The sequence below is a fragment of the Bactrocera oleae genome, chromosome 2 (assembly GCF_042242935.1).
Source record: "Bactrocera oleae isolate idBacOlea1 chromosome 2, idBacOlea1, whole genome shotgun sequence".
Lineage (NCBI taxonomy): Eukaryota > Metazoa > Arthropoda > Insecta > Diptera > Tephritidae > Bactrocera > Bactrocera oleae.
This window is the reverse complement of record NC_091536.1, coordinates 74,566,245-74,588,445: the sequence shown is the minus strand read 5'-3', so window position 1 is coordinate 74,588,445 and position 22,201 is coordinate 74,566,245. Positions and strand designations below refer to the sequence as shown.

General features: G+C 32.9%; 2 protein-coding genes across 2 annotated transcripts; one reads left to right on the top strand and one right to left on the bottom strand.

Moving 5' to 3' along the window:
• Nucleotides 1-38: 38 nt before the first annotated feature.
• LOC106616014 (homeobox protein GHOX-7) lies at nt 39-1,297 on the bottom strand. The gene is made up of 2 exons (XM_014232459.3): nt 813-1,297; nt 39-746 (listed from the first exon to the last, which is right to left on the bottom strand). Exons 1-2 carry the CDS (start codon nt 1,093-1,095, stop codon nt 451-453), a joined length of 579 nt encoding a protein of 192 aa, XP_014087934.1. The 5' UTR covers nt 1,096-1,297; the 3' UTR covers nt 39-450.
• A 5,208-nt stretch (nt 1,298-6,505) lies between these two features.
• LOC106616037 (uncharacterized) lies at nt 6,506-14,321 on the top strand. Its single transcript, XM_014232486.3, has 4 exons — nt 6,506-6,841; nt 10,915-11,266; nt 11,475-11,787; nt 12,935-14,321. The coding sequence occupies exons 1-4, from the start codon at nt 6,607-6,609 to the stop codon at nt 14,138-14,140; spliced, it is 2,106 nt and encodes a 701-aa protein (XP_014087961.2). The 5' UTR covers nt 6,506-6,606; the 3' UTR covers nt 14,141-14,321.
• Nucleotides 14,322-22,201: the final 7,880 nt, after the last annotated feature.

The following is a 22,201-nucleotide window of genomic DNA, read 5'->3' as shown; positions in this document are numbered from 1 at the left end:
TATGTTCATATGTATATATACAATGATTACGACCACTATATACTTTGCTATACTTATTACAGTTATATATTTTGATATTTCTGAAATTCTTACTAATAATCACAACCACAATGTTATATCTAATTTCTATGTTATCGTTATGGCGACATAAAATCTACACTACATGATTTTATGTAGAATTAACGAGGTGTCAGTCCTTGTGCGGATATTAATTTGTGTCTTTTTCAGTTAAGTATATAGGTATATCCGAGTATCACTGGGGCAAAACTATTCCTTAACGCAACCAGTTATCGCAGGACTAATATTTAGGTATTCAATATGAAAAACCAAGCATTTCAAAAAAGAAGATATCTCAAACCCCTACTGAAATTAACATATACAAGTAGGTAGTCTGGAGGCGTGTTATATCCAATTTTTTTGTTTCAAAATCGTTACTGAGTAATTTTTTAACTATAGCACAATATCACATTGCGGTTCCGGACTCGAAGCGTTTGAAGAGATAGTGGACTCATAACTCTCATCTCGCTCGCGTTTTTCGCGTCGCTCACGTGCGCGACGATTTTGAAACCAAATTTTAACGCGTGTATTAGTCAACTCTAAGGATTCGGCCAGCTGATTAGCTTCTTCCGCGCTTAAGTAATTGGCTGTGCGATAGGCGCTTTCCAGTGCCTCCAGTTGAGCGGGTGTGAAGGGGATGCGTGGCAAACGTCCGGGCGTGCGTTTGGCGGCCGGTTGACGTAATGTGCCTGGATAAAATAAAATTTCAACTTATTAATGCTATCAGTGACCAAAGGGATTCATTCCATACTTACGTGGCAAACGTGGCGGATGATAACGCGTATACTGTAACCAATCGAACATAGGCATTTGCGCCACACTCTCACCATTGAATGCGCCCATCGTTGCGTCCACAACACCAGCGGCCATATTGGCCAACTCAACGGCTACGCCGGCTTGATAAGTCTCGTAAGCTTCGCGTTGGCGCCGGTGCTGCTGCTCCAATTTAATGCGCTCCATAATGCCAATCGAAGCATTTGTACCGACATATCTTTCGCCAGCACGATGCAGTATATAATCAATGGTAAAATCGCTCATTTTCACGGTTGCTAAAAACTACTAACCTAGTTAAAAATATGCCTCTGATCTTAACGAGTTTGCAAATTAGAGTGTACTGAAACAGTCTTTGCGAATGCTGTGCCTTTTTAAGAATCTTCGAGGATAGTAACGGCATACTTAGCTGCGCATCCATTGATTTGTATGCCATCCCTCTCTGCTCTACAGTGTTTGTAGCGGCCAGTGTTCCGACACATTATAAGATATACCTATGTAGTTACTCGAATACAAAAACAAAATAAAACAATACAGAAAAACAGTACAAAACAGCAAATTGCAACTCACTTTCAATTTAAATCCATTGAGGCATTTTTGATAGGCTAAATGGGCGTTACCCTTAGCTAAAACCACAAAGGTAAACCAACAAGTCAGGATACAGCCATAAATACAAACACACGCGCGATGAAAGGCGCTCACGTATTCAGGTAGCTGTATTTATTATCTTTCAGATTCGATTAGCACAAATTGAAATGTGGTTGGTCCGCAATGGCCACTTCAGATGCGCTCATGCAAATAATGATACAACAACGTTTTGTTATTGTTTTTATTATATTTTTTCTACTACTTCGATTACTACTACCAGATAACTGTGCCAGACCCAGGGTTGTTGCATTGATGAGCTGGTTTTCATTCATAAATCGGGCGGAGTGCATTTGTGCGCTTGTGTGTGTGTGTGTGTTGTTGAGTCGAGCACTATGACGATCCTCGATGGGAAAACAAGCTGAGCGGCAGATCTTAAATATTTTGATTGATATGTGATTGTTTTCGCATACACAAAATGCAAACAAAGACGACAGCTAATTCGCTAAAGTATCAATTACAGTATTTACATACAGAAACACATATACAAAGTATGGTATAAACACAAATGGTTGGTTGTGTCTGATAACATTATAACATATGTGTGGTTTGCAATATTTATACGTGTGTATGTAGTGCTGTGTGTACATATAAAGTGTTTTGTATTTTTAAACAAATATAAAAATATGTAACCGAGTTGCTAGGCCTTATATGAAGCAAGCTTTTGTATATACATACATATTATATACTCGTATATTTGCTTACACTTTTACTACTATAAAGTCAGAAGTTTTTCCATTCATGATTTCATATCGCAAAACTTCTACACAATTAATTTAAATTAATCTAATAGTTCAGTAATGAGAGAAATTGTTTGAGCGAGTGTATAAGCAGGCTAGCTGATAAGTTTCTTTGAGCTGACGCCACTAGAATTGAATAAATAGTTATGTAGTTGGAGCTCAAATTTATAAGTCGGACATATGTCATGTGAGATACAGGGTTTTAAGTGATTCAAGGGTTTGTGATTTGTAACAAACAAAAAAATAAGAGTTTCTTTAATGAAATGCTATGTTTTTTTTTATGAGAAAAACGCTGCTGAAATAATGTTATGGAATTGACGAGACTAAATAAAACTAGAAACAATATAATCTTGTTTAGAATATACAAAGATGCAAAATGCCTTTAATTTACTTAAGCTAATTAGGAACACGAAGAAAACACTATGCAAATAGAAAATGTCTCATTGCTGTGTTAATTTAGAGTTAAGAAATTATTTAGTCTTAAGACCAACCGGCGCTCGAGCAGGGACTAGTTTAAGTTCGCACGGCCCTATAATACAAACTAAAGCAATAAAGCCCTTTAAGAAAGTTAATGATTGCTTCGCAAAACCAACTCGTAGAAATAGATAACAAGTAATCTTTTAATTTTTTTAAATTTCATTCTTACTCAGGAACAAAATGTCCATAAATTTGTATACCCCACCTTCCTATAGCAACACAAGCTATGAACAAATCGAAAGATAAACCAAGATAGTAAACTTGCCGAAATAATTAAAATGTGAAAATTTTTTGGCAGCAACTTATGACGAAAGAATCAATATAATCTCCAGAGATTACTTCCATTTTCCTTGAACACCTTATAACCTTGTAATGATTAGAAAATAAAAATATCAATTGATATATTGTAAGTAGTAATTAACGAACTCTTCGAAAACCGGCTAAACACAGACGATAACATCCTCACGGAAATATACTAATTTGCAAAACTAAATAAGACTTATTAACATAAAATATATCGTACAGAGTACGGCTAAATAAAAACAAAAATTAATGAAATTTTATAAAATAAGGCATATTATTATAAAGTCCGTAATTTTACCATTCATGATTTCATATCGCAAAATGTGTATATAATTAATTTGAATTAATCTCATAGTTCAGTAATGAGAGACATTGCTTGAGCGAACTTATTGTACCAGGGTTCGTGTAAATGGAGCGAACATTTTCTATAAGCAGACACCACAAGAGTTGTAGTTGGATCTAAAATTTAAAAGTGGGATATATGGTTCGTGATGATATCCGGAATTGTTTTAATGAGTTTTGATTAGGCTCTGCACCAGGAAAAGTAACCATTAGTAAGGGGTTTGCAAAATTCCATTCAAGCCAGCGAGGGAAGCATTCAGAAATTATCAAATTGATTTTGGAAACCCGTAAATGAAGTTTATCGAGATAACTGGTACTGTAAAGATATCAAAGCAACATGTTGGTGTATTCCACAAACCTCGAGAAAATATTTGCTGAAAAGTAATTTCGTGACAATGAAAAGTAATCGTCGAAACTGAGAGCTATGATGAATAATGTCGAAACTCTATACAACGAATAACTATAAGAACTGTATGTATACATATGTATATATACATAGGATAATATACAAGTATATAATGGAGCCTGAGCCTTTGCTAAAAGTTCAGTCAGAGATTTAGAATTTGCTTATCGAGAGGAAACTCCTTTTAGACTTGGTCATGTCTGGGTTTTAGACCCCCTATCCAATAGCTGGTAGCATTAATTCAAAACTTGGCTGTGCCCAAACGTACATATGAGTACATATAAATATTCCATATGAATTCCGAAACCATTACCGAAAATTGTGAAAAGCTTCATTCATTTCTTTAGGTTCGGGTGTGAGTATGTTTGGTTGGGTTCATTTTACTAAATCCAATTGCTTGCTTCTTTGCTTTGCTATTTATAAATCTATGCTAAATATGGTCTGTCACGTATGGCTTAGTTTTGAAAATATTTATCGACAAAAATTGAAAATCTTTAAATAATCGAGATAGAATTTTTTGAATTCATGAGAAAAACTGAATAAGTGTCAAGATAACTCAAACCAAAATTTAATACCAAATTTTGTGAAATGTTGATTGGTTTTTTGCGATTAGAATATATTGATGACTGATTAATTTAACGATCGGAGCATGTGCATGTTAACTGTCAGTTAGCTTTGCACTTTCACTGAAATAGTTTGAGGCCTTTTAATATTGGCTATATTTTTAGTATGGTTGATATCTCAAGATTTGTTGCAATAATTGATAGATAGCTGGAAACACACAAAATTCCATTTTCAACATACGAAAAATGCTGAGCATAAGGATTTTGTCTGGGAACATAGAGATGTTGGCTTAAGACTGATAATTGACATTAACATAATCTGTATTATAGTTTTATCAATCTTGAAGAGTGGCGAATCGAACAAACACCTGTTATAAATCTAATCGACATTATCAAATTAAAGCATATAAATTAATATTAACCGGTTATACCAATTTAATAAGGTATTTATATGTTATCTACTATTGATGCGTGTTTTTTACTCAGGATGAGCACTACGAAAGTAATAAAGTTATTAATTGAATAATATATAATATATATACTTTTATATATGTCCGCGAACCAAATCGTATACCCTGTGTACAAAAAGTTACTATCGTTTATACAATATATTTAATAATATTAACATATTGTGCATATAAGGAAATACTTGTCATAATATTCGTGCAATCATTTGAACAATATACTGCTACACATATACAATATGAATATATAATTGATCAACATGACGAGCTGAGTCCGTCTGTCTCCCCGTCCATCCGTCAGTCTGTATATGGTATATGCGCACTAGTCCCTCAATTTTAGGGATATCGCTCTGAAATCTTCCCCACGTTCTTTTCTCCCCGAGAAGCTGCTCATTTGTCGGAACCGTCGGTATCGGATCACTATAGCATATAGCTGCCATTCAAACTGACCGTTCAAAGTTCTTTTGTTTTTGTGAAGGGTGTTATAGCTTCAGTGTAACCGAAGTTAATGTTTTTTCTTATTTATAAACAATTCACTGCTACATTTGTTGGTCAAAATTTTAAAGCTTCAGAAGTACGGCATTTTCCGAAAAATTGATTTGAAGTTAAAACTTTACAAGGAAGTCTTATGTAAGTTAAGAAATCCTTTTTATTTTGTTTCAAGTAGCAGGACTCCCTAGAATCGCCGTCGAGGCCTCTTGAAAAAGTTTATTGCGCAGATTGGCTCTGCAGTCGTTGTTTTCTATAAAAATGTCAATATAACTTTTTGTCCGATTTATCGTTCTTTACTTCCAGAATAAATTGTCCTTACACCTACCAACACTTAAACAAAAACCGTTACTTTGACTCTAGCAAATTCTCAATCTGCTTATCGCTTTGTCTAAACTATGATAATGTCAGCCAAAAATCTTTGTTATCTAAAAGAAAGAGCCTTTGATCAGTTTTTCAAAAGCTTCTTTTTTTTAATTTACACCCTACGGCCTAACCCTTTAAGGGGAAAGAAGCGATCAAGAAAATGCGCAGTGACTGGACAATCTGCAACCCGGTTTGAAAAAAAATGAGATTTAATGAGAAATGAGATGATATTCATAAAGGTTCTAAAGAACTTTTTTGCGAGAAATAGAAATATTTCTCTAGTCAAAATATCAGATTTTTTTAATAAGTTAGTAGACCTTATGATCGCTGAAATATCTACTTTTTTAGAAAGTATAAAAAAAAACCCCTAGTCTACTATCAGATATAACCAAGTTATACCCAAAAATTAAAATTTTATTTGAATAGAGCAGTTTCTATTTTATTTCGTTTTTTCTTTCCCCTGTAAAGTTATGAAAAGTGATGTTACGTAATTTTACATTTCGTCCCCGATATGTTTTAATTAAGTAAAAATAACAAATTAGACACTTTGAACTTAAAAATAAATAAAACTAATACTATATAATTATATATAGTAATATTAATATATATTTATATATTTATATATATATATGTATAATCAAACCTTTAAGTTTTACTTCTGTTTTAACTTTGTATTGTAAGCAAAAATGCCACACTGTAAATAAATCTATATTATAATATTCAGACTTATTCGTTTATAGCGAAAGGAAAACGAATAGCGAATGTATGAATTCGTATTGATATAAGGGCATGCATGTATGCATACGCGTCACTTGTTCCGCTATAGAGTATGTGTAGATACAATAAGTCCATATACATATATATATTTGGTTATTTGTAAGTGGGCTCATTTAATATTGTGCATTCAGTTATAAAAGTGCGCTTGCGACTTAGAAACTCCAATCGAACGTTGGTGACAAGCGATTACTCCAAATTGAATTAGACAAATGACGAATGTAAAATATGTATTACTAAGTAAACATGATACTAGTGAAAATGATTTTGAACACCAAAGTCAAAGTGTTTTTGAAAAAATCTTAGCATTTGTCACGCAAAAACAATTTGCTAGAATTTTAACATTTTGTGCCGTAATTTCTACTCTTCCGCTGCTGCATACGCGATTCTACTATGATAAAACGAAACACTTTTATGAAACCACAATTCAAGTTGAAGTGGAGGAAAGTAAGAAATGATTTTGACATATATTCTAAAAAAAAAGTTTGATATTGATGTGCGTGTGTGAGTGTGCGTAAAATAGTAAGAAATTTTGGTATTTTCTGTGAACTTCCAAAAATATTTTAATTAAAAAAATATGTTTCTTAATGAATGAAAAACACTTCTCGTAAATTATAGTATATAACGGAGCTCGAAGAATTTTTAATTTATTCTCATGTCACGAATGAATAAAATGTTATACAACTTACATACATAGTGCATACATACACGGATATATATGAGTATATGCATATTAGTTTTATCGGCACTTGTTCCCTAACTCTGAAATAAATGGAATTTGTTTAAGTTTGAGCTCATAAAAATATGATGAAACAGGAATAATATATACATATGTACACATATACATATGGACTTTCCGATATACATAATCGTGACAAATTTGTGTTTTTTTGTCTTAAAACTAAAGATTACAAAGCCTCTTTTTTAAATTACAATCCAGGCTGAAACAAACAACAACGAACCTTGACATATACATACGTATGTGTGTTTCTATGTGTAAGTAGGGCGGAAAGCAGTAGTTTCAATGTCAAAACTAATGCGGCTGGTTGAGAATTTAAAGAAATGTGTACTTGGCTTGAGTAAAAAAAAACTTAAAAACCAAAAAAAAGCGTTTGCTTAAGTTTATAGGCACTATGTATGTAATTAAATCTGATGGCTTGCCTAATATGCTAAATATAACTAGCAAAGAAAATACGTTTAATTTGCTTAACATTTATAGGTGTTGGCAAAACTTCTTATTAAACAAGTATGGAAGTTCTAAGTTCGGTTGTAACCGAACATTTTATACTCTCGCAAATTGTAAGGATTAAAGCCCGAGAAATTACTTCAGGTGTTGGCAAAAATTTATATTAAAGGAAGTATTGATCCGATTCATCCCATTTTTGACACAAAGACATACTATTATCGAGAGTTTCATTTATTTATGCTATTATGTGAATTTCAATTATATATCTTACACATTGACCGTTATTTTCGGTAAAAAGTCAATTATAGGCACTGGGGTCCACATATTCAGTAACTAGGGGCTTGAACAATTTTGCATTATTCATGTAAAGTTTAACCCCGATATAAGCATTGTTGCTTGATTTGCATAGTGGAAAGTGAAAGAATCAGATGGAATTTAAAATGGTGTTATATGGGAAATAGGCGTGGTTGTAATGCGATTTCGCCCATTTTCGCACTATGACATAGAAATATGAGGATAATGTTATGTACCGATTTGGTTGAAATCAGTTAAGCGGATCCCAAGGTATGGGTTTTCACCTAAAAGTGGGCGGTGCAACGCATTAAATTCACCAGCCCAAAATTCAAGGGTGCGTTTTCAAGGTGAGGACTCCTTATACAATTCTTACAATTGTGCATAAATTTCCTATGCTTGATATTAAATTTTTTCCTTATTAAAAAAATACTCTGACATGTCAACTTCAAATGGCTTGGAAACAAAGAATTAATTGACAGAATGAATAGTAACTTTGCGTGTGTTCTCACTACAGATGTACCTACTTGAGAAACAAAAAATTTGGAGCTAGTATTGTTATTTCTTGGTGTGAGCAGAAACTCTTTAACCAACTTGTGTAAGAGGAAAACGAAGAAAAGTTCCAAGGAATTGTTGAAACCATTACCAGTGACCTACTTTTAGGGAATCACGGGTGCAATACATTGATGAACACAGTAACAAATGAAAAAATCAATAATTGTGAAGAGTTTTTAAGTACAATGATCATAAAAAACTATATGTACACTTGATTAGGAATGATATGATTATTTTATTATAGATAATTTTGAGTTATTGTTGTTTGATTATATGTGTTTTCTAGATTTTTCTAAAGTTTATCAATAAGATTAAGTTATTTCCGGATCTGAGGCAAGTAACTACTTCACGTCACTTACCCATAGATAAAGCTATTAATGTCGTTTACTATGTACATTATAAATGAATTGTATGAAGTGATTCAAAAAATATAAAAGCAATTCAGAAGAGAGTATTAAAATAACTTCCGAAAATACTTCGTACTATACCTAGGCCGACAAGGTCGTCTGCATAGTTAAAAATAGTATTTTGTGAAAAATGTTATATTGTTATTCAATAGAGCGATATTCCGACTTTTGGATGCCAATTTTATGGTACGATTTTTCTTTTGCTTCGAAATAGGCCATATTCCCGGCTATTTTTTTCCTGGTCTTAGTAAAAGTCGCTGAGTGCCCTTTGCAGAGTTTGCACTAATATCTTTAAGGGGTCAGCTATCCCGATCAAACTCATTTAACGGTCATCCAAAATTAATTTGTGGATTTTTTAGTGTTTTTGCTCATTGCATTTCATTTTTTGTGACACGTATCGTCTTCGGTGCTTCCTCCGAAAAGAATAACTTTAGAGCCTCTTTGTTAATATAATATAATAAACTATATTGTAATGCTTAGGTATATTGCTTTTATTGAAAAATGTTTGTTTGGGATTCAATACTGTATTTTTTGATAGACGGCTTTTTCATAGCGTGTTCGAGTAGAAGCCAGCGGATCCTCAGAGAGTATTCCACAAATAATGGTCATTGTTAACTACCACGACCAAGTAATCCTATATTATAGCTTAAAAAACTAGAAAAATCGTTAACTTCGATTGCAACGAGGGTTTAATACCCTTGACAAATACAAGCTATTCCTTACATTCACTTCATTCTGATGGTTCAGTTTGTATGGCAGCTGTTTGCTGATCTAATTTTAACAATTTCTTCGGATATTGCACTACTGCTTTACAAAGTAATCCATGCAAGCATTTGATTCCGATCGTTCAGTTTGTATGGCAGCTATGGCCGATATTGGCGGTTCCGACAAATGAGCAGCTTCTTGGGGAGAAAAGAACGTTAGGAAGATTTCAGAGCGGTATCCCAAAAACTGAGGGACTAGTTCGAATACTATATACAGACGGACGGACGGACCGTAGTGGCATTAAATTGACTCAGCTCATCAATATGATCATTAATTTAAATATATTTCATAGGGGCTGCGACGTTTCCTTCTGCGCGTTACAAACTTCCAAGCAAACTTAATATATCCAGTTCAGGGAATAAAAAAGGTCACTAAGAAATTAAGTGTACACTCAAATCAAGTTGTACACTTTTGATTTCTTTGTTGGCACTTAGTGTAATAACGTTATTACAAGCATCTTTATACATAAATACATACATTATACAAAAGAGAATTCTAATAGCGTTTGCCATGTGTGATAACATCTTGTTTATTTGCTTGTTAATTATTGAAAACACTTGTTTATAATTATAACTTTTTGCGCAATAACTTTCAAATACTCCAACAACAAAACTGTTTTAAAAATAGGTCAGTGGAAATCAATGGTGAAGCTCGACAAGTATTCGAAGAAATATGAGCAGTACTAAATTTATTAAAACGTCTCTTCAAAGATATAATGAAATCAATGCATATGTCATTGAATGATTTCATCTAATATTGGTAACAATTACAATATGCTAAGCTTAGTTTGAAACACTTCACAAAAAATATTTCACCTATGATCTAAGAAATCTATATACTATTAATCTATCATATATCAACATAACGATCCCAAATTAATTTATTCTGTATACATATGCAGGCAAAGTGAATAAAAATATGTATGGCAAAATCGTCTGTATTTGAATAAAAGATCACAATAATAACACAAAATGTAATCGAAAATATTGACTGATAAAGTAGCTTATGAGTTATAGTCTTTAATATATTAATCTACAGAACCATGTCAATCTAAAAATTCACCAAATATGTTCCTCTAATGAATGTCTGTGCCAATGATTCAGTTTAATTTGCTAGAGGTTATTGGGGTCCTGGCAAGATGAGGATGTTTACAGTTATCTTACAGTTATTAAGATAAAATATAAATAATGTATAGAATGAAACTTCCAAAGTCTAAATCGAAGTAATTAATTATACACAAACTTGTATACTTATATAGCATATAGAGGGATTTATATGTAATTTATTGAAGGCATGTTTTTCTTTTTATTTTCTAGATAATATAACCACCACCGAGTCTGTTCTGAATGTGACAAATCACAACGATATATCAAAATACGAGTACTTCATACACACGTCACAATGTCGCATACCGTATGTGGAACCTTTTGGGGAGAGTGTTTTAAAAATATTTAATCCACATAAATACAAATACACCAATTGTACAAAGGATGAAGCTTTCATTACAAGCATTTACCAACTAAATGCACGAAAGTACGTTTTACACATGAATATGGATGCAATAGAACGCGCTGTTAAGCCGTTAAATGCCATTGCTACGGATGTACGCTGTTGTTATCGGCAAATCGTTAGAGCTGGAAGCGGAGGATCAGCTGATCTCAAGTATAAGTGAGTGATTTCTGCAGGCGATAGGCGATTTTATTATTTCCTTGCAATATGTATTAATTAAAAAGTTATTTATTGTCTTTTGAATTACGTACACCTATGTATAATTAAAAATTAAAATTTATTTCCAAATTTCAGTTTATTTGAATTTCACTGCTTAAAAAAATTATTTTAATTTGACTAAAAAATACCAACCATATTACTTTTACAGCCTCTTAAACTGTGTTATATTTCATCAGGACTTCTTGGTACCGAAACATATAGACTATCTAATCACGGAGTGCTACCTAGGCTCCAATGATAAAAAACCGCTACAGAAGGACGCCTTTTCATTTATACAAGCAACGAAGAAAACAAACAGCTCAGAAAGCGCTTCCGAATCCAAAGTTTCGGGTATAAGGAAGCCAAGTGTTTTGCTAATTGGTATTGACGCAGTTTCCCGTATTAATCTTCGTCGCACAATGCCACAGACGTTTAAATATCTGCAAAGAAATCAATGGGTCGAACTGTTGGGCTACAACAAAGTAAGTAAGTACATTCAGAACTTATTTATCAGATTTTTAATATACATATAGATTGTAAGTGACAGTAAGCTTCACTAGGAAGTTCAAGGTTACCCTTGGCAGTAAGGCGAAGTGGAACGATTCCACGCTGGACCTACTGCTCAGGGATAGTACTATCAAGTGGTACACGGACGGCTCGAAAACGGCGGAGGGGATTGGTGCAGAGGTCGCAGAATCAGACACCAAGCTTTCCATTCCCATGGGAAGTTTTCCTAGCATTTTCCAAGCGGAAGTATATGCTATAAGTCGGTGTGTAGAGATAAACATCCAACGCAATATAGTCAGGCGGCTCTAAAAGCGATCTCCGCTTTTGAGGTCAAATCGCTATTAGTGCAGGAGTGCATAGAACGGCTGAACAGTCTAGCAAACCACAGTAAAATCCACCTCATTTGGGTGCCTGGTCACAGGGGTATAGCCGGAAATGAACTGGCTGAGTTGGCCCGCTCTGCAGCCTCTACAAAAATGGTAGGACCAGAACCATGCATAGCAGTTGGTCCACACACCATTAAGGAGCTGCTACGTAAAGAGAAAAGAGCGGGCAGGGAGAGATATTGGCAACATCTCCAAGGCCGGTTATCAGTTGGTTGGATCCTGGCTGACTTCCATGGTCATAAAATCCCTTAACCCAGCGAATTGTTAAGTGGGGTGGTAATTAGGAATCACTTAGTGCTCACAATGAGGCTAAATTGATCATCATTCAGGCGTTCTTTGTATCTTTGTACTTTGTAATAATCTAATCAAAACAAAAATGATAGATATACCATCTTTAAAATATAATATTGTTCCATAAAACACTTCCCATAGACCGAACGTAATTATACCGATTGTGCATGTGTGACGCCATTTCAGCATAACAAATTTATGTTAAAGATAATTTTATATATTTATTGTATTGTATAAACATATGTATATAACCATTAAAACATATATTTTTCTACTTTAAGTAATCACTTAACATTTTGGTAACAGAAATTTGTGATTTTGTTTCATCGCTTAACATCCAAATATTGATTTAATATTAAGTTGCTTCGGCTCAATGTTCAGATTAAGTTGGTAATTTTTTGCTATAACACTTTATATACGAGTATATAACTTGCTTTATTTCTAGATTGGTGATAATACCTTTCCCAACCTCATGGCACTGCTGACATCATACAATTTAACGATGGCTGAACAGAAATGCTTGCCCAAAACTGTAGGAGGACTTAACGATCCAATTTGTAACTTTATTTGGAACAATTTTAAGCAATTTGGGTATAAAACCGCATATGCAGAGGACACAAGTTCAATGAGCACTTTCAATTATAAAAAAAAGGGATTTAAGCGGCCACCGACCGATTATTATCTACGTCCTTTGACATTGGCAATAGAAAAAGTATTGAAAGTGACCAAAAAGGCTGGACTGTCTTACTGTGTTGGCCGCAAACACTATGGCGAATACATCTATGATTATGCTTTACAATTTGTGAATGCTTACCCAGAAGAACCGCTCTTCGGACTATTCTGGACAAATTCCTTCAGTCATAATGCCTTTGATATCGAAGCAACGATGGACGTGAAGGTGTTGGAGTATCTGGAAAAATTGAAGACAGATGGCGTACTAGAACGTTCGATTGTGATTTTTCTTGCTGATCATGGCATTCGTTGGGGTCCATTATTGAAATTAAAATCCGGTTTCTTAGAGGAACGTTTGCCAATGTTTTTTTTATCACTACCACCGTGGTATCAAAAACAACATCCAGACTTCGTGAAAATTCTACAAATTAATCAGAAACGTTTAACGACACCTTATGATATTTATGCGACTATGAAGCATATCCTTGAAGTGGCGCAGCCAGAAAAGGTATTTTCTATTCTTAATGGCACTACACGGGGTATTAGCATTTTTCGTGAAATACCCGAGAATCGCACTTGTAATGATGCTGGCATTCCCGAGCATTGGTGTACCTGTGTACCATATGAAATTGTACCCACAAGCGATGCAGTCGTAAAACATGTAACTTTATTGGTGCTAATGGAAATCAATCAATATCTGGTTAATAAAAATATTAGCGATAAATGTGCCGAATTGAAATTAAAAACAATCGTCAGTGTTCAAATGAAAATGATCAAAGTACCGAACGAGTCTACATATCGTATAAGTTTCGAAGTGAATCCTGAAAAAGCGAGATTTCAGGCTACGGTCGCTTTTAATATACCAACAAATACTATCAAAACAGATGTGGAAGATATCTCGCGCCTGGATTCGTATGCAAAAACTTCCAATTGTATTGATTTGAAAGAGGAGAAAAAATATTGCGTTTGTAAGAAATAATGCTATCATGACGATTTGAGCAAAGCTTCGAATAGCTTCAACCTTCTAAGGGATGGAAGTAGGTTTTAAATTTGCAAATGTAAATTGTGAAATTTTAGAACCTTATTTACTAGTACTTAGTTATATTATATTTTTCATTTATATTTATTTTTGAGAAATATATATTTTGTAATACTGATAATGATTGTGCTTTGTATTTTCGTCGAGGCTAATTCCAAAGGCTTAACTAAAGTGGAAGACTTTCACATTAAAAGAAATTATACATTTGAAAAGTTTTATTGTTGGTATAACCAAACATGGTAATTTCATAATGCTACTCGATCGCTTTTACCAGCTCAGTCGGTGTAAGTTCAGGCTATATGGTATTGATACTACAGGGCCGATTTTGTTACGGTTCAGCAGCGATTCGCAAATAGAAATTGGATCCATGAGGATATTTGCTTTAAGCCGTGTGGCACCCATACATCGAGCTTCTCTTTGTATCCAGCTTTATTTAAATGGTTCCAAATGGTTTTTATGCAAAGTTAAGCTTCTGAACAATCGAAATAGTATTTACATGACAGTCGGATATTTTCGACAATGGGCCTTTTAGAGCATTGTGCATCTTTTATATCAAAGTTACCGGAACGGAGTCAACAAAACCAAAATTGCGTGTGATTTTCTTCATCTTTATTAAAGAAGAATTGTAAAATATGCCATATTTTCTTTTTGCTGGTGTGTATTTTTGACGCGCGCTCAAACTATACGGAGTCAAGCAATCACAAATTGTTGAAGAAGTTTTTTATTACGAAATCTTATCTTTCAACCCAATATAACGTAATCTGACCGCATTCATACAAAGCGTGAATTACTGAAACAATACATAGAAATAAATTTGTAGTGATTTACTATGGCAATATTCAATATTAGTAATACTTTTGCGCCAAAAAATATGCAATGCCGGTATTAAGAAATATATTCCTTAGTTTATGCCAGAGATTAAGTCACAGAATTTTCTAATATGAATCAAGGTGGTATTTACTTTAATAAGCTTCAAAATTAATTTTTACACCATTCGGTGTACAAAAGTGTAATTATTCTGGTGTACTGGGGTGGAGCGAAAAAAATTTTTTTTTTGTGCTTAGCCGGAGGGTCAAATTTGTAATAGAAGAAAATTTTTGGAAAAAAAATTTTGTTTTAACATCTAGAGGCATACCATAACACTTTTAATGTAAAGTTTCGAGTTAAAATTTTTATTTCGTAAAATTTTTTTTATAAATGTATAATATAATAGAATTTTTAATAATAATAATAAATATAATTTTTGTTTGCAAAATTATAGACTTACGTAACCTCTTAGATGTTTATTTGAACTAAATATCTTAGATTTCAAATAGTTTTGGTTTATCCCGGGAACTTTTAAAATTTTCTACCTTATTCGATGTGGAACTAATAATGTACACTTAACCCTTAATAACCTATAATTTCAATTTTGATACCAATCTTTTAAACCGAATGTTCACATTACTATTAGTTTTTTTTTATAGATTGGCTGTACGTTTTTTACTGTTGTATAATATTCTTTCCAACGAAATTAAAAAAAAAACCAAATGTCATTATTGTTTTATTTTATCTATGACATATTACTCGTACCTGCTAAAAGACCCCGGACAGGTGTAAAAGTACTACCCTCTACTGACGTGCGTTGCGATTGTATTGGTCATGAAAAAATATTTATGGATTCTAGAAATAAGTGTAAATTTAATAATTGTAGGAAACTTACCTCCTGGTCCTGTAAAAAGTGTAAAGTGTCGTTATGCGATAATAAAAACAATCAATGTTTCGCATTATTTCATGAATAGGTATATCTGATTTCTTTATGGTGTTAATGCCTGAAGTATCAAAATTGATACCTGTTTTTTTCTAAATAAATATGTAAAATAGATATTGTGATTTTTTTGAGCTATTTTTTCCTTCATCTAGACCCTCAAGCAAACACAGTAATATTAAAAAAAATCACTATCGTAAATCAGGCTACTAAGGGTTAACATAGCAGATTAACGTGCTTCTGTAAACGATTTAACATAAAAACTAAATGCGGTCTCTTGCGGACAGACCTCAACCCCCCCTCCCTTTCGACCAATCAACCACCAGTAATATACACATTTACGAAAAGTGTTCATTTGGATACTAATTTAGCCAAGAGAGAGCACTAACACTGCCTGCTGTTCAAAGAGATGTTACTCATACGCCATGTCCCACAAATTAATTACTTACAACTAATGTTAAAATTTACTACTAAAAGTGTTCAAATGTGGTTTTTTGAGTTGAAATTAACTTTTATATGATTGAAAAATAATAGATAACTAAATCAAAATTATAATTTTTTTCGGACGCTTAGGATGAAAAATAAAAAAATTGTAAAAAAAAATTTTTATTTGAAAATGTTTATATTATCGAAACCTATTTTGTGTATTTTTTAATAGTTATTATTTCCAAACACATAAATAAAAATATAACATACATTTTTGAATTTTGCGAATTAAAGATTTAGGTAAATTACGAAATTATTTATTTATTTTTATGAAGTACGTCATTTAATTAATAAAGCCAGACAAATATTGAAAATAAAATTTAATATTATAATAGTAAATAACCATAAGCCATGTACAAAGTTTACTCATTACAGAAAGATTTGAGAAAAGCAAAATTTTCCAATATTAAGAAATAACTAATATAAAGCCTTTCGAACTTCCGATTGACTGTACACCGTATATATCGGTCATCATCTAAGTTATGTTCATGAAATTCAGAGACCAACGTTTTTTGGAAATAATATATCTTCATGGATAAAATCGGGTCAATACCACTTTCAGTCCCCAATCAATCCACATCTTTCCTAGCCCCGAATTACTCAACACAGTGATTTTCGACTTTCTACGTGACTTTGAGCCTGCTATAGTAGTTTCTGACGTTAAACCGTTTCTTTAGGTTAAAATATGTAATATTTTAGTAAAATTAAGTGACTATGGTTTGGCAACTATAAGGTTTAACTATAAATATGAATGAAATCGGTCCAAATCTTGGTCTAAACTCCAAACCTCATACACCTATTAATTAAATTTCGTCCTTTGGTTGAGTTTAAATCGCATATATCTCCCAATCGAAAATGTCTCAACAAAATTAAGCGATAATATTTTGATTAGTATTATGTCTTTCATTTGTAAAAATTATGTCACTAGTGTGACGAATATAACGATTTGCGTTAGTTTGATTTGATTTTAACATAAATATATCGTATATGAAGCAGTAATTAGTATTGAAACTAAGTGAGTTTAGGATCCTATAGTCTAAGTTAATAACATGTCAAAATGATTCCATTTACAATTTTGTTGAATATAAAGTTTTGGCAACACCTGAAAGTATAGGTATCCAAAATCTCGAAAAAATGAGATTAGAACGCTGGCATTACTCGCTTCTGGTTAAAACACAAACAAAAAAAAAATACTTTAACAACCAATAATTTTCATATGTCTTTTAGGTCCAGCGCAATCAAAATATTACAAGGTGCGTTCCAAAGTAAACAGGACAAATGGTTTTATCGGCAAAATCAATTAATTTTATTCAAAATAGTCTCCTTCTGATTTAATACAGCTTTTTGCACGGTCCAAAAGCATGTCGAACGAGTGTTTTAGCTCGTTTTTCCGAAAAGGTAGAAGTCGGACGGTGCCAAATCAGGTGAATACGGGGAGTGGTTGATTGTTAAAATGTGATTTTTGGTCAAATAATCGGCCACAAGCGTCGATCGATGAGACGGCGTATTATTGTGCAACAAACGCCAACTTCCATCTTCGCGATATTCGGGCCGAACACGTCGAATACGGCGAACCAAACGCTTCAAAACGCTTTAACGTTTTGGCCGGCTGGAACAAATTCTTTGCGGACAATTCCCTTGGAACCATAAATCAAATCAGCATTGTCTTCACTTTTGACGAGATTTTTTGAGTTTCGGCTCATTTCTCATTTATGTCCTCACGACCACTTTGAAAACATTGAAACCACTCGTGCACTCTGCTACGGGATAGGCAATCATCGCCATAAGCTTGTTTCATCAATTGAAACGTTTCGGTAAAAGTTTTACCAATTTTAAAACAAAATTTAATGTTGGCTCTTTGCTCGAAGCTCATTTTCGCACCGATGACAAAAACATACTGACACTTAAAACGCAATAACTTCACTTCCAATAAATGAAATGTCATGAAATTTTTCGACATAGAGATGGTGCCACTAGAGTTTACTTTGCTACTTTTTTACTGTTTACTTTGGAACGCACCTTGTACATCTATACTTTCCAATCCTGTGTACCTTACATGGATCCCTTTTCCAAAGGAGCGCTAAAAGTCTTTAAACCAGTAAATTATAAGTACACCAATTGCACAAACCGGAAGCTATGCAGATAAGGATACCGATAGTATAATTTCACTTAATATAGAGTTATAGAGCTATCTATTCATTCTGCATGTGTATTTAGTTCCAGTATGCGCGAAAATATTTAAATAAAAGTATAATATTAATATAATTATATAAATAGGAAATTTAAAATAATATAAAATAAATTACTATAAAGAAAAATATATTGGTTGCAGAATTTATAACATTGCAATTATTTGCAGGAGGGAAGAAAATACATATGTATATTTATGTTTAAAATAAAAAAAGTTGGAGTATTAACGCGACTGCCATAGTAAAGTGCGCCTAGCCAAGAGCAATGTACAATCGCCTTTCCGAAATAACATACCAAAAGGTTGTTTTACATAGTAGTAGCTCTATGAAAATTGTCTCATAAACATGCATCAACTATTCGAAGTCGGATAACAATTAGGCGCACACCAAGGAATGACGGAAACAAAAAAAATTTTGTTGCACTGGATATATTAGCAAATTTTGGTCTTATATCTAAAGCAAAAAAAAACACTGGTCTACTATAATTAACCCATAAATACCATATGCACCTGAAATGTTACCTGAATCGGAGCTAAAATGTATTTTCTGTAATAATTGATCGTTTATAGTGTCATCTATTAATGTAATATAATATTATGTAATAATTTAAAAGAGGTATTAAATGTAATACACTTTGAAATACGAAAGATATGTGCTATATCTAGGTGTGGGGGGTTATCTCTACCTATAATATTGTCCGGATCATTCTATTTCGTCCTTCAACAGTGAAAATATTACATATGTACTTGTAAGTGGAAGAACCGCCACTACATTAACATGTACGAGTATTTCCTGTTGAGTGTCTCTTTTATACTCAGTGTGCTCATTTCGTATGCATTGCTACTTCAATCTTATTCAATATACATACATGTATGTACATATTTATGTATTTATGCTTGAATTTAGGAAAATCATATTTGAAAATTCAAGCATGCGGCGTGATCAAAACTAATCTGGAATAGGTGTTCTCGTACGTCAGCACTTCAAGTATTAAACAGAAAGCAAATGAACAGCACACAAATACATACATACACGCATTATCCATATCTTAGCCAAACAAAGGTAGATCATATAAATCCGCTTAAGATTAGTTGTTTCGCAATTGTTGCCATTTTCCCAGGCATTTATATGCATTTATGTACATATGTGTGTGTGAATAATATTGTAAGCACACAAACATGTATACATATGAACTGACATATATGTATGTATATTTGTTTTATATACATCCCGCATATTGAATGGGAAAATAAAACAAAAGTATCGCATTACCAACTAATTTTGCGTAGGAAGTACGTCATGTGCATGTGGCAACTTCCGAATTGCGGCATGAAAATTAATTTTTCTTTTAGTGAATATATTCTTATATAAGTGTAATTGAATATTATTTACCAGCATATCATTATATATAAACACACATACATATTTATGTATTTTATACAAAATTTGAAAACATTATAATTTTTGAAACATGTGTAATTGCACTTATACAAATACTTGTGTAATTCTTATAGAAAAAATGGCTACATTGCATGAATTGAAAATCCTTTGGGCAGACAATGAAGAAAAATTTCTAAAATAATGCATTTGTTGTCCTTGAACATTTCGATAGCAGAACGATAGTGGAAAACTTCGCAATACATGTCTTTCAAAATATACATTGAATTACATCTGAGTCAAATATTTTTTCTAGCGAGTGACAGTTCGAGTTTGAAAAAGAGAAAATAGTCGGCGACCAAATCTAGTAAATTCGATGTGTTTCTAGTTCCATTTCTCCATTTTATCGGTCGTATCACAAGCTGAATGAGCCGAAGCACTGTCATGATTTGAAAAACATGACAGCCAAAGCGCACAAAGCAAATTTTTTTGTAACGGTTCTTGATTTATACGGTCTATGCTTTGCATTCAGATGACAATATTGTTAACTAACTAAAGTTTACGCATTTTCGTGATCTTTTCTAACGTTACTGCCTCTTGTGGACGGCATTTTTTTCATTTTAAACAAGAATAGTAGATAATCAATAATTGAAAAACGATTGGATGAAAGGTTATACAACTTTGACGGTATTCTAGTTAAGGCTAGTCTCAGTTAACTGTAAAATAAGGATGATAATATCGTTTGTATCAAGATCTCTTGGTCAGTCCCAAGGCTTTTCAGCAGTCCATGTAGTACTTCTACTATTAGAACCCGGACCTAAAACTAGTAGTATTTTCATAATTGTTGTGCTGCAAGCTCGTCAAACAGTTACCATTTGGAAGAGTAATCGGCAAACCTTTTTACAATGAGAAGTATTAGGCTATAAATCCTATTTGCATAAGTTTTATATTAGCATACAAATTAGCATACGCATGCGCCTCCATTTAATCCATTGTCACACGTCCTGAACAGTTAAAGCAATAGCTCATTTGCGAGAAATATACCTAAGTAGATTAGAAACTAAAGACACTCACATACATACATTATTAGCTATATTCGAAAGAAACATATTTAAAAACAAAGATATTATGCTCAGATATTTCAAATGAGTGTGCATTACCTAAATAGGCATATAAATTTGCACAATCGGCTTACGATTTATTTTAGTGCAACTTTGTTTACACTACTAATCTAGTCTTGTTTTATAAACAATAAGCAATATTTACAAGTATTATGTATTCTAAGAGCTTTAAATAGCAACAAGCACTTAACTACAACCATCATAGGACGAACGAAGGTGTATCATTATTTAGAGTACTACGACAATACGAATGTCTTTCTTTGGCTCAAACCTTCAGCTTAAGATGAGTGCAACAATATATTTGCCTATTTACATATTCATTAGTGGTATTCTTATCGTTTACATAAGAGATTATTAAAGAATAAAGTAACAAAGGCGGCTTTAAATTTCTATTAACGTTGTATTAGTATAAGTATGAGTATATACTTTCTAATAATCTGGAAACAATATACATATGTAATGCTTGAGATATAACAATTAGTCTCAACAGTGTAACATTTTCCCAACATCTCTCATAAATAAACCATTCATCTATAGTAAAGTTATACGACGTGGGCCAGCCAAAAATGTTTTTAGTCTTTGCTGAGATCGCGCCAAATAAATTATAATTATTTACCATTGGCTTAGAGTACTAACCTCAACTGTGATTCTTTCAAATTTTTATTAAATTTCAAAAAAATCGTTCTGAAGTTAATGGTCTTAAATTGAAGTTATTTCTGATATTTTTAGTACAATGGGAAAACCCCCCGTTGATTCAGTTCAACTAGCTGATAAAGTGTTACGTAAAATCTGTTCCAGCATATTCAATTATGGGCATGGGTTGCTTAATTTTGCTTCGCTGACAAACATCCAGAATACTTAAATTTTTGATATGCCCGATAAATTGAAATGATTGCGCTACGAACTAGTTCCCCACTCAACCCAACGTATTCGTCAGATTGGATCTCAAACGACTATTTTCTCTTTTTCATACGCAAAAAGGTTCTGGCTAGAAAAATATTACACTCCAATTAGGAGGTGAAGATGGAAACAAATGCCTATTTTAAAGACCTGAAAGCTTTACACTATCGAATTGGTATCA

Coding starts and splice junctions, on each gene's coding strand:
- LOC106616014 (XM_014232459.3), bottom strand. CDS start 1,095: ATGAGCGATTTTACCATTGATTATATACTGCATCGTGCTGGCGAAAGA. Junction 747..812: donor TCATCCGCCACGTTTGCCAC/GTAAGTATGGAA, acceptor TATTTTATCCAG/GCACATTACGTCAACCGGCC.
- LOC106616037 (XM_014232486.3), top strand. CDS start 6,607: ATGACGAATGTAAAATATGTATTACTAAGTAAACATGATACTAGTGAA. Junction 11,267..11,474: donor TCAGCTGATCTCAAGTATAA/GTGAGTGATTTC, acceptor TTACTTTTACAG/CCTCTTAAACTGTGTTATAT. Junction 11,788..12,934: donor AACTGTTGGGCTACAACAAA/GTAAGTAAGTAC, acceptor CTTTATTTCTAG/ATTGGTGATAATACCTTTCC.